Raw genomic sequence first — 13,461 nt, 5'->3', positions numbered from 1 at the left:
TTCTGCTCTGCAGGTAGCTGTTTTCCTGCCTTTTTCATGATCCTTGCCAGAGAGGCCCCCAGGGTGAGCGCCTGACATTTCAAAGCCCCAGGAATGAGTGTAAACCAGATTCTGTTTGGGAGGAACAAGGTGAGAAAAGGAAGAACTGTGTTCTGAAATGCAGGTCTTCACCTGCTTAGATTTTATAGCCCTGTGTGTGTGTGTGTGTGTGTGTGTGTGTGTGTGTGTGTGTGTGTGTGTGTGTGTTGATGTGGAGTGGGAGCAGGGAGAAAGGAAGGGAGGGAGAAATACAACATATTTTGAATGGTAACCAGAGGTGCCCCATGTGAATTAAGGTATACCCTTGCTCTAATGAATTTCTCCACGAAGTGTTTCCCAGGCTCCTTTGCAGCCTGGCATCTGTTTGCCCTGGTGACTCCTGCTGGGAGTTGACTGTATCCTGCCTATGGGGAAGTGAAGTCACTTCATGTGACAGCACAGCCTGCCTCTGCCTCTGCCTCCTGGGAGGGAGACTGATGGGCCACAGTGAGCTGCCCTGTGTGGCTGGAGCAGTGTCTCCCACATCCCACTGCTCCCAGAGCCACACACAGGTGACTGATGATGATCAGTGTCTGTCTCTTTTTCTGCCACATAGAAGTGACCTCCTCTGTGGGTACATGGACCTTCATAAATGTATAATTCTCTTTCAGGGCATGCCACCATCACCAACTACTTGCTGAATTATTTCCCCGGTCTGGACCTAGAAAGGAGGAACATATTCGGCTTCACAGCTCTCATGAAGGCAGCCATGCAGGGTAGAACAGAATGTGTGCGAGCCCTGATGCTAGCAGGTAAGCCCTCCTGTGCTGCATACTCTTTAGGCCTTAGACCCAGGCCTCTCACAGACACAGTGGCAGTAAGGAATAGATTGTTGTTGTTGTTGTTGTTGTTGTTGTTGTGGTTGTTGTTGAGCTGTACAGTGTCATCATTTGAGTTTTATTTAAAAGCAAGCAAGGGTATATATGGCTCGGACAGCAGAATGCTTTCCTAGTATACAGAGCCCCAAAGCTCAATCCTAGCACAACATAAACTGGGTGTAGTGATGCACATCTGTAATCCCAGCACTTAACATGCAGATACATGAGGATAAGGAGTTCAAAGGCATCCTGAGTCACATAGCAAGTCTAAGGCCAGCCTGGAATACAGGAGACTCCAGTATTCTTGTCTATGTTTGAGGGAAGGGGGAGCCCAAAGTAAGTGACTCTGGGACTGGCTAAGGATTGATCACAGCACTGGATCATTCCCTGAAAGCCCCATTGCTCCCTGCTGGCATCTCCCTTTACCTCTCTGTCTGTTGGCTCTCTAGCTGGCTTCATCAAGAGTGTGTATTCTGGGGGCTGGGCATATTGCTCACTGGGTAGAGCTTTACCCCACATGCCTGAGATGGGAATTTCTAGAAGCCACATAAATGCTCAGTGGGTATTCTGCACTTGGAAGATGAGGACAGTAAGGGGTTTTCAAGAACAAGCTGGCTAGGTAGGCTCACTGAATGAACTAAGGGGATCAAGGAAGATTCCAGATTGGCTTTGGGCATTCATGTGCCTGGCCACTGGGTGAATATGCATATGCACCTGAACACATAATATGCAACAAAGGAAGTGTGCTTCCTGGCCTTGCCTCTGTCCTGAGGACAGAAGTGTTGAAGTTGACATGGATGAGGCTGAGCTGGGCTGTTCCAGCAGGGTCTCCATGGGGGATATCCCTAGGTTGAAGCTGGATCAACAGGACTATGCACTTACTCCATAGGTTCTCCATCTGGAGAAATCCTTCCCTGTTCTTCTTTCTCTCCCTCCCCCCTGAGGATGAATATGCTATGACTTTGCTACAAAGTTTGATGAACCCCATGTTGTAGGACTGTGGGGTTCCTGGATCTGCTCTGCCACAGGGCAGGGACCCACTGCAGGCAGGATGAGGGAGTTGACTCCACTTACCCCATGCTGTCACCAGGCACTGGGGCAGGTGTTGAGCTGCAGGACACAGCTCTGGGGGTGGGGAAGTGCAGTCTGGAGGAGACAGCTGGAGCTGGCTCAGGGGTCCTCAGGCCTCCAGTGAGGATGAGACCAGGACTCTGGTTCTCAGGCTCTCGGACACCCAGGTGCCACCGGATGCTGCGGGAGAGCTGAGAACAGAGTGGGGGCTCGCAGACTGGATCTAGCCTGGGTCAGGGCTGGGGGCGTCCAGCTGGTCCTGTGAGGAGAGTTCTTGGCTTGACTGCAATGGGCTTGAGCTTGGCTTGGTCATAGTGTGGCTGGGAGCACAGAGAGGCTTTCTATGGGAGATTAGACAGCAGCTCTGTAGGTGAAGGCCTTCTCCATGGCTCCTCATGGTGGATCCCCAGGAGAAAGAGGCAGTCCATGGTTTTAAGGCATTTATTGTCATGGCAGAAAGGAGATGAGTAAAACCATACCTCCCTTCTCAGTGTGGGCCCGAGATTAAATACTTTATTTTTCTCTTTTAAAGATGTAAGAAGTACACCATAGCTGTCTTCAGAAGAAGGCATCAGATCTCATTACAGATGGTTGTGAGCCACCATGTGGTTGTTGGGATTTGAACTCAGGACCTCTGGAAGAGCAGCTGTTGCTCTTAACCATTGAGCCATCTCTCCAGCCCAATTAAATACCTTTTGCAGGGAGGAGTGTCTGGGAAGAAAAGCCTAGTGGTTAAGCTCTTCAGGCCTCATCAAAATGGAGATTGGTCTCGAGCCTATGTGACTACAGGTCACATCCTTTGCATGGGGGTGTAGTGGGGCTTGGGGCGTAGCCCTTATGTGACTGATGGCCACAAACCTATGGTAGACTTATGCTAGTGACTGCTTGGGAACAGGTGAGAGAAGCATCTACTGTCCCTTCAGGGTATCCGGGGTTTCAGGACTTAGCTCAGCTGGGAATTGGGCTACCTTTCACGGTTCCACAGCACGTAAAGGTCCCTGTGACTGATCTCTTGTTCTTTTCCTGACACAAAACTGAAAGGATCATTGCTAGGGTAACCTGAGCAGTGTCTTCAGGAATTAATTGAGAAAACAAATGTAACCTGCACACAACACCGGGTTCACAGTTCGCGTCCGACACCTCAGAGGGTGTTGCTGTTGCTAAATGTGGTTCTTTTAAGTTATCTTTGTTCTTGGCACGGGGCGCGGCCAATCCTGAGGAGCTGGTGCTTATAATCAGTATCTGCGTGCTGTCCTCAGTTCTAGGGCACGGGAAGCCCCTCATCAATGCATCAGCAGAGTTGATGTCTGATGAGGAGTCAAGCTTCCTTGTGTCTTCATATAGGACACAAGGGGCCCTTTGTGGGGCCTCGCTCTCGGGACAGAACATGTCCTCACAGTGGGTACAAAACTCCGGCAGATGAGGTTTTGAGGACACCAAAGTCAGAGCACAGGGCCCCCTCCCATCCTAGTTACCCAGGGGTGGCAACGTTGTTCTAGACGTTGGTCTTTCCATGAGTGGCTTATCTGTGTTCTATCATCCCAGCTGGCCCCACGTGCAGTTCCCACGTGTGCCCCATCCCCTCTGACTCCTGACAGTCGCTCTGTCTTTACTGATTGTCTGTGACTTGGCGCTGTACATTGTACAGCATCTTTTAACCTTGTCCTTGTGATTAGTCTGGATTTAGGGGATTACAGCCTTGGATTGGCTTTCCTCCTGCTTTAATCTACACAGCTTAGAGGATGGTATAAGTGAGAGAGAGAGTGTGTGTGTATGTGTGTGTGTGTGTGTGTGTGTGTGTGTGTGTGTGTGTGTGTGTGTGTGTGTAAATAATTAAAATAGACTCCTGGGTCTGCCTAGACCTTAGGAAGAGAACTGATTCCTGCAATTTGTCCTCTGACCTTCACACACAAGCGATGGCATGTGTGCCTATGTGTGTATACACACATTCAATCAGTACATGTGTGTAAAGTGTATTTTGGAATTAGTTCCACCGATTGTACGTTCAATTCAACTGAATTTAACTTTTAGAAGTTAATCAGTTTCAGCAGAGGTAAGGCCCTCCTGTCCCATTTCGATGAGAAATAATTAAATGGTGATTACCTGAAGCTTGGTGTTGGGTAAAATCTTCGTCCGTTTTCACTGTGTCAAGATCTAGTTCTAACTGAATATAGATCTTTTAATGATTTCTGTTCTTTAACCCAAAAGTGAACGTGTCAATCATATCAAGTGAGTTTTCCACAGTTAATTAATTTGAACTCTCAACTCTTTTTCGGCAGGGGGAAATGAGTCCTCCTGTCATTTTTTTTCTTAGGTCTCCTGGGGTTTCAGGCATCATCTATAGCATCTAAAGTTTCTCAGAAATGCCTTCCACAGCCCAGGGAAGGCTGCGGCAGCTTGGGCATGGTGGTGACTTTGCTGCTGCTCCTTCTGCCCCTGCTTACAGATTTGACATGCAGTCTCTGAACTCACTCTTCTCTGTTGACCCCCTACAACACTGTGTGAGTGTCTCCCCTCTGCTGAAGTCTAGAATAATCCTCAGGCATTCAGGTTCCTGTCTGCTGTGTTCTTTAGAATACAGCAGAAATGCCCCCAAGTCAGGAGGGCAGCTTCCTGTGTGTCACATGCCTCTCTGGGCTGATGACAATGTCATCACAGGAAGTCACAGATTGGATTTTGTTCATGTAAGGCCAAGGTACCCACCTTGGAGGGAGCTGTCGGTAAAAGCTGGTTACTCTCAGCTTTCACTGTTGATCCGTTTACACCATCAGGGGTTATTTGCGAATGAATGAAAAATAGAGTGCATTTTTCTTTTTAAAAGTTACCCTTGTGGTGAGATATTTGTGTTAATAAGCACATAATTTCTTGCCACCCTGGCATGTGGGGTTTGCTCAATCCTTACAGAGCCTTTCTGCCAATGTGGGATGTTAGTAGCATCTGTGGCTTCCACTTAGCAGATAACTGGAGCACTCTCCAGTCGGGACACCCCAAAATGCCTGCAGATATTACCTGATGACCTCTATATATGTTGTTGTTTCCCATCAAGGGTCACAGATGCAACTAATTAAAGTGGGATAGGATTTTAAAAAGTAAAAAGAGATCTGTATCCTCAGACACAATCCTCCTTCCCAGCCTGTTCTGTTCCAGACCACACTGGCATGGTAGCTCCTTTAGGGTGCATTTGAGCTCCCCCAGAAGTCTTGTGTCTTAATTAGGGTCTTATTGCTGTGAACAGACACCATGACCAATGCAAGTTTTATAAAGGACAACATTTAATTGGGGCTGGCTTATAGGTTCAGAGGTTTAATCCATTATCATCAAGGCTGGAGCTTGGTAGCATCCAGGCAGGCATGGTGCAGGAGAAGCTGAGTTCTACATCTTCACCCAAAGGAAGCCAGGAACAGACTGAGCATCCACAGGCAGCTGGGAGGAGGGTCTCCAAGCCCACCCCCACAGTGACACACTTCCTCCAACAAGCTACACCTTCTAATAGTGCCACTCCCTGGGCCAAGCATATGCAGACCATCACACCTTGACTGTTCTTGACTTAACCTCAGGAACATTGTCGCACACATCTGTCTCGTTAGCTTACAATTCTTTTCAGGAATCTGAAGTTTACTTTCCTTTTGGTGTAACTGTGTATATTTGAAGAGAAACCAGTGTGCAAGTGAATAGCCTCCCCAGGTTTGTCAGCCATCAGCAAGGATGCCTGTTGACACATCTTAAAAGTTTGCATCCCTGCTTTGATTCTAATTTCCATTTACACATACCAGTATTGAGCAACTGGAGGTATTCATAGGTACCAGTTGCCTGTGCCTTTCTTTAAGTTGGCCCCTCAGCACAAAGTGTGTTTATGTATGGTGGAGGGCAGTGATTCAGTAGCAGACTGCAGAATGATCTTCCTGTAATTGTTCTAAAAGCAAAGGGCACCCACAATACTGCATAGTGCCAATAGGGCACATGCGTCTCATTCCGATATTGTTTTGTTGTTAGAATTCAGTATGCTTCAGTTCCTGGGTGCTTTTGACACCAGACATTTGTTTCTGACTTGCAATTTTATTACATTCCATTGGAACCACTTCACCTAGAAATGATGAATGATTGAATTGGCTGACCATCTAAACCCTTTAGATTTTCCCAGAGTCTAACACACAGGCACACGTCAGCCCTTATCTGCATTGTCAGATAGAATAAAATAACGTTAGAATTATCGGAAACCCAAATGTAATGACAAATGCAGCCGACGCTGCGAGCCAACCTGGTGGCTGTTTGGATTAGGTTTCCTGATAATGTCAGCCATTCTGATAAGAATCGAAAGGGACATGCAGCACCTTGTCAGCCCAGTGGAATATTAATGCACCAAAGTGACAGGTCTATTTCCGTAAGTGGCTCTGAGGAGTTGTGTCAACGATGTGATTTTTTATTTTTTTATTTTTTATTTTTTTATTTTTCATGGAGTTTGCCAGGTTCCAGACTTGCTCAACAGAGCCTGCTTTATTCCTGAAGTGTGATGTAATTGTTGCAGCCTCCGGGAGGAAGAGCACGAAGCTGAAGTTTAGCTTCCATTCTCCTGTAGTTCTTGGGAAGAAAATGGCCTGGGAGGGAAGCGAGGCGCACACTGCAGACACTATCCCTTGTATGTTTGCTGTCATCTCAGACGAGGCTGCATGGCATGCTTCTCAAAAGCCAGGTGACTTGTGTCAGCACATAGCTGCTTTCAGTTTATATGCAGGACAGGAGTTTCCTGTCCTAGTTAGGAGCCAGAGGATGCCTGCAGGGTCTCTGCACTGAAAGGACTCTGTAGTCTCTGTAGAATGTGACCTTAGCGAGAGGCGCAGACGGAGGGAGGTGACAGGGACTGTGTTGTGGGCCACTGCAGCCCAACCTCTATGAGACTTAGACACCCCAGGAATGCCGGCTGACGACCTAGGTAAGCTATGATATCCCAGGAATGCCGAGCCTGGGTCTTTATGCCGTCTAGAGGAGAGCAGTCCTGAGACTGAGTGTTCTCCCCAGCACTTGTTTGTGATGCTTTCTGTTTCAAGTAACAAAAATCCCATCCTGGGGATGATTTAAAGAAGGTAGACATCTGGGCTGGAGAGATGGCTCAGCAGTTAGGAGCACTGACTGCTCTTTCGGAGGTCTTGAGTTCAACTCCCAGCAACCACCACATGGTGGCTCGCAACTATCTGTAATGGGATCTGATGCCCTCTTCTGGTGTGTCTAAAAACAGCGACAGTGTACTCATATATAAAGTAAATAAATAAATAGATAAAAGACAGACATCTATTTCTCGTGTGTCATTAGATGTCATGAAGTCCACAGATACCACCCAGATCTGACCTTGGTTCCATGACATCATAGACCCTGCTTCCTTTTTACCAGTTCATTCCCTCCTCTTTCCCCCTCCCTCTATCCCTCTCTCCATTCCTTCCTCCCCCTTCCCTCTCTTTTTCTCTCTCTGTGTGTATGTCTGTGTGTATGTTCATAGACTTGTGTATGTGTACGTGTGTGTGTGTGTGTGTGTGTGCATGTGCATGCATGTGAACATGCATATGTGTGGAGGCCAGAGGTTGATGTTGGATGTCTTCTCTTGCTTTCCGTATTGTGTTCTGAGACAGGGCTTCATGCTGAACCCAGAGCTTTCTGACTCAGCTACAATGTATGACCAGTGAGCTCCAGGCCCTCCTGTCTCTGCCTCCTCAGCACTGGGATTGCAGGGGAACTCTATTGTGCCCAGTGCCTGGCTTTCTACATGGCCCGGGAGTCCAAACTCAGGTCCTAATGATCATGAGGCCCACACTGACACCTGTGGATTCTGTGGCAATCACTAGACATCTGGGCCTGCGATGTGTGTTTCAAGTAGGAAGCAGCAGCAGCAGCAACAGGAGGCAAACAACTCATTAGGGTTCACTAAGCAGGGGCTGGCTCCTTGGCCACAGGAGGCTGGTTGGCTGGCTGGCTGGGGAACAAGGCTGTAGTCCTTAGGTTAGACCAGTGATTCTAAGGTGGAGTTTGTTTTCTCCTAGATGGTATTTGACATGGCCAAGAGTTTGACTGTCCCAACAAATGGGTTATGACTGGCATCTTTTATAGATTGGGGGTGTTCTTAAAATTCCCACAGGATTAACTGGCCAAAGACTCGAAGCCCTAGGTTAAACCAATCGCATGTATTGTGTAGAGCTGGGTATAAAGTTGTTTTGAGGGTACTAGAACATTTTGCATAGGCTGCTTACAGCACACAATTCAGCAACAGTGAGAGCCCAAGTCACATGTCTCTGGTTTTGTGGGTGCGGTAGTACTGGCTGGGACTAAGGATGCTGGTGAGCCACGGTAAGCAGCACTTCCGAAGTTCTTGTAGTTTCTCCTTGAAAGGTATTTATGTAAGTGCGAATCATCTTCCAGGATGGGAGAGCACTTGCTGGGCATGTGCAGGGTCCTGGGTTCAATCCCCAGCACTGCAACAAGTTCTTCCAGTCCCGTGTCTCAGATTCTATGTCTATGGGTACAGCTAACTCTGACAGAACACACACATACACACCGTGTGGACGGACCTTTTTTGTTGCCTTTCCCTAAACAGCGTCACAATGATTGTAATTGACTTAGGATAATGGGTAATCAGGACATGTTTCAGTGTATCAGTAAATGGCGGTGGTTCTCAACCTTCCTAATGCTGCGACTCTTTTTATATAGCTCCTTATGTTTTGGTGATGCCCTTCCCCCAACCATATAAGTATTTCAATGCTACTTCATAACTGTAACTTTTGCTACTCTTATGAATCGTAATGTAAATATCTGATATGCAGAATATTTTATATGTGTTGGGGTTGTGACCCACAGGTTGAGAACCACTGATGGTCTTCATGGGTGCTATGCAAACGTACCATTTTATATGTGGGACCTGAACCACCTCAGAATTTGATGTCTAATGAGGATCCTGGGTCCGATTCATTGTGGAGGCCAGGGGCGGTTGTACTCATTTCTTACAGTTCAGTTCCTGTTACCCTTAGCAGTGAGCGGTTTCTTGAAAAAGTGGGTCACTACCTTGGAGCATGTGACTGGAGTCCAGGGCTGCTGTGGTAGGATTGGCCTATCTTCTTGATTTATAGCATGTGTGTTTCTGGTCATGTTCAAAGGTTGTAGACAGACTGCTAAGCTCTGGACAGCCATTCCTTTCATTTTTCATTAGCATTTGAAAAATGTCTCTTTCATGCAAGTGTTCATTACGGTTTTAATTTCGCAGTTTGTTCCCTTTTAACGTGACATGCAATTAATTAAGGTTTAATGTGTCATCTATTTTTGCAGTGGCATTTTTACTGCCCCCTTTTTCATTTTTGCTAGTTTATAAATTGTGCTCTGGCTAATGAGTTCCTCCTGAATTCCAGTTCCAAATAATTGCCACTTTTCTAAGACAACAATTTTTTAATGTGTCATAGAACTAAGGCCGTTAGCAGGTAAGCTTAAGTGAGGTGATCTTCCCAGCCCTGAGGTTGCTATGGGCCTGCATGACAGGGATGTGACTGAGCCCTACACTCTAGGCCCAGAGCAACCGAGCAGCCAGCATGTGTCAAGACACATGGGTCTGTGTGAGACATGAATGCAGATGCGGCTGCTGGCTGGGTCCCTGAGGAGCTCACAGGCTAATTGCCCCAGTTCTCTTGCAAGCTTCGCCAGTAGAGCTAATGGGACTTGAACTCCTGAATGATTTTTAACTATGTTGTGGTGAGATTGGACCAAGATGAACTGAACAGCAATTTGGAAGCCATTTCTAAAGACAGAAGTTGAAATGCGTTGCCCATCTGAGCTGAAGTGGGGTTTAAGTCTGCAGTGTGTTTTGCAGAAGGGGCCATGGTAGAGCGATTTTGAGGAAGTGACTGTCTAAGGAAGATAGGGACATCTGGGGAGCAGTAATGGGGAGTGGATGGGGAGGGGAACACCCATATAGAAGGGGAGTGGGAGGGGTTAGGGGGCCGATGGACAGGAAACCAGTAAAGGGAATAACATTTGAAATGTAAATAAGAAATACTCAATTTAATAAAAAAAAAAAAAAGGCAGAATCAGAAAACCAGATCATCTTCTAGTGACATCCCAATAAAGTACAAGAGAAGGGAAAACCTCTCCTTGTGTGTTTCCTTCCCAAACTTTAATGAGGTTTTAAAAAAGAGAGAGATAGAGATAGAGATAGAGATAGAGATAGAGATAGAGATAGAGAGAGAGAGAGAGAGAGAGAGAGAGAGAGAGAGAGAGAAAACAGCCCACAAGGCAAGTTAGTAAAGCAATTCATCTTGGTTGTCTTAGGCAAACTGTGGGGATTCAGGAGTCTGAAATTCATAGACCATGTGTAGGCATGTGTGCTCCAGGAAACCCATCCTTTCTCTTAGAGTCTACCCCTGATTGGGTGGCCTCACCACATTTGGAAAGTAATCCTTTTGACTTAGAGTCAAATTTCTTCAGGCTTGTGCTTAGCTTTGTGCTTGATCAAACCAGAGTGCTATGGCCTAGCCAAGCAAATACAAAATTAGCCAGCATAACGGTGTTGCTTGGGTTGGAAGTGTACGAATTTCAGTATAGGAGACTCATGGCAGGGACTACTTGGCTTCCATCAGTGGCTTTGAAGCTTCAGGTGGCTGCCTCAGCTGCTGGGACACTATTTCATCAGGAGTCTTTGTTAAGTGCATGCTTCTCACACAGAAGGTAAGATGTTCTGAGCAAACATTAGGCAGTATGCTGTGCCTCCATCCTGGAGTGCCCACTGGCTTGTGGAGGCAGCCGTCTGCTCCACAGGAGAAGCAGGGCATTCGCACGTCAGTAGAATGAGACCTCTACCGTAGCTATGCACAGAGATGAGAGGGCATTAGGACAGCCCTCTTTGCTAGAACGTTCTTCTCTTATTGTTCAGGGAATGGTGGGGCCTGTTAAAAATTCTTTTTAAAATTGCATCCATTCATTTATGTATGTGTATTTGTGTGTATTGGGTGCATGCCAGTATGTGTACGCATGTGTGTGTGTGTGTGTGTGTGTGTGTGTGTGTGTGTGTGTGTGTGTGTGTGATGGTAGCACAAATACTGTGGCATATATGTAGGAGTCATGATCATGTTGGGTTCCTGGTATCAAAATCCAGGTTGTCATGCGTGGTGTCAGGTACTAAGCCATTTCACCAGCTTCATGGAGACTTAAAAAAAAAAAAAACCAAAAAAAAAAACAAAACAAGCAAGCAAGCCGGTTTGCTCGATTTTGGCTTTTTGAGACCAAGTGTTGCTATGTGCAGCCTCAGCTGTGTAGAGCTCAGTGTTTAGCCCAGCTTAGCTTCCCACTTGAGATTTTCTCACCCCTCTCTCCCAAGTGTCTGGGGTTACAGGCATGTGACACCTCGCCTGGTTTCCTTGCGGGTTTTTATCTAGGAAGAACAAATCACCTAAGAGGCATTTGCAAGGCTGTGTGGGTAGCGCCTTGTGAGCATAGGAACTGTGACTGGACTGGGCCAGGTTCTCTGTACCGTCCTGAATTCTGCCACTGTTCTTTGCCGCTGAAAGACCATCCTAGCTGCCCATCCGGCTGCTGCATTGTGTGCTTTTGTTTTTCAGGGGCAGACGTTCAAGCAAGGGATCCCCGACGTGGGCTGTCACCTCAGGAGTGGGCTGCATACACAGGCCGAGCGGAGGCTGTTCGAGTCATGCAGAGGCTGATGGAGCGACCCTGCCCAGAACAGTTTGGGGACAAGTATAAGCTGGAATTGCCACTTCCCGCTGAGACGATCTTAAAGAAGGCAGGTTCCAAAAACTGCTTGCAGAGATTCACCGCATTCCTGCGATCTACTTTGACCTCCCGCTCCGGCCAGAGCCTGGAGGATGGAGGCGTCCTTGATCACATGGTCAGGATGACCACAAGTCTCTACAGCCCCGCTGTTGCTGTAGTCTGTCAGACCGTGTGCCCGGAGAACCCACCCTGTGTGGGGAAACGACGCTTGGCGGTACAGGAAATCCTAGCAGCTAGGGGCAACCTGGACGCCCAAGCGCAGGACAGCAACAACGTAGAGCTGCAATCCCAGATTTTGGAGACTCCCAGAGCTAGCTCCCGGTCTCCCCAGTCGCTCGGCTCGGGTTCCACTCCTGCTCCTGTTACTCGGAAGGCCAGCCTCCTGCCTTTGCAGTTGCTACGGAGGAGCAGTGTGCGGCCGGGCGTGGTGGTCCCTCGAGTGCGCATCAGCAAGGCCCCTGCCCCCACCTTCCAGCCAGAGCGCGCAGCGTCCAAGGGCAACACCAAGGACAGCATCTATCTGCAGATCCCCAAGTGGCGGTACAAAGAGGCCAAGGAGGAGAAGAGGAAGGCGGAGGAGGCAGAGAAGAAGCGCCAGGCAGAGGCACAGAAAGAAAGGCGGGCGCCACGCTGGAGGAAAAGGACGTGAAGGGGCTACGACTCTCATAGGCCTGTGCCTGGTGTGGGGAAGCAGCGCAGGAATCCTGCTGGGAGGCTGCAAGTGCTGGAGACAGCACCGTGGAGAGGGATGCTCCTGTCTGCTACGGGGTGCGTGCTGCGTCACACAGCCTCCGGGCCATTCACATCTTCTAGATCCACAAAGGACGGTCCACATTGCTCCCAAGACAGAACTGGGAAAAGTACAAGTGATTTTGTTTAAAACCAGTTCCTTGAGCATTCTGTACACTAAGAGGTCAGTTTACCTAGAAGTCGCCCTTAAAGAACCCCAATTAAGAATTAAAAAAAAAAAAAAAACAACCCAACATATCACAGGGCATTTTCGCATAGTTTTGTATTTTGTTACTTATGAAAGATTGCAGCATTTTACCAGTGACAGGCTCTTTATAATTAAGTCCATTTTAATACTTGTATTTGCAGACCCTCTGTTTAAAATCCTGTCTCTAGCAATAAATACTTGTAATGAGTGTGTGAGTTACACAGAAGGGATTCTCCTCTCGCCACTTGGTTCTGGCCTCTGCCTTCTCGTGTCCTATGGACACACCCGTGCACTGGCTTTTCTTGTTAACTTGAGTGATGCCAAATGCCTGTTTTTACTTGAGAAAGGCACCGACTTCTATCCAAAGCGATCAAGTGAGATGAAGTCTTAACTTCCTTTCATTCTTTAACACTCTTTCCTTCCTACTATCCCCAGCCCCTGTCAATCAGTCATTTCATGAAAGTGGGTTGTGGGACATTGCAGAAATACGATGCTGCTAGGGCCAAACTCATTTCAAGCAAGGGGCTTGAATAGACCATCTTCAGGTGATTTAATGAAGGCAGGTTTTAATGAATGAGTGGTAGGAACAAAGTAATATGTGCTTACAAACAGCCCATGTGGATCCTTAAAACTGTCAAAGGTGGGGTTGGGGATTTAGCTCAGTGGTAGAGCACTTGCCTAGCAAGTGCAAGGCCCTGGGTTTGGTCCCCAGCTCCAAAAAAAAAAAAAAGGAAAAAAAAAACTGTCAAAGGTGCACAGAGTAGGGAATTCAGAATGCTGTCAACTGCTGAGGGCAGACAG

The 13,461-nt window shown here is 47.5% G+C and overlaps 1 protein-coding gene across 1 annotated transcript in view; it reads left to right on the top strand.

The window, feature by feature from the left end:
• Window positions 1-12,718, top strand: part of Ankrd33b (ankyrin repeat domain 33B) — a 75,710-nt gene extending 62,992 nt beyond the window's left edge. The window contains 2 exon segments of the mRNA NM_001191565.1: window positions 690-830; window positions 11,552-12,718. Coding sequence (NP_001178494.1) covers window positions 690-830; window positions 11,552-12,372 — 962 coding nt within the window. The 3' untranslated portion in view covers window positions 12,373-12,718.
• The last annotated feature ends 743 nt before the right edge of the window (window positions 12,719-13,461 follow it).

The sequence above is a fragment of the Rattus norvegicus genome, chromosome 2 (assembly GCF_021556685.1).
Source record: "Rattus norvegicus strain SHRSP/BbbUtx chromosome 2, alternate assembly SHRSP_T2T, whole genome shotgun sequence".
In the NCBI taxonomy this organism is placed as follows: domain Eukaryota; kingdom Metazoa; phylum Chordata; class Mammalia; order Rodentia; family Muridae; genus Rattus; species Rattus norvegicus.
This window is presented reverse-complemented; position numbering and strand designations above follow the sequence as displayed.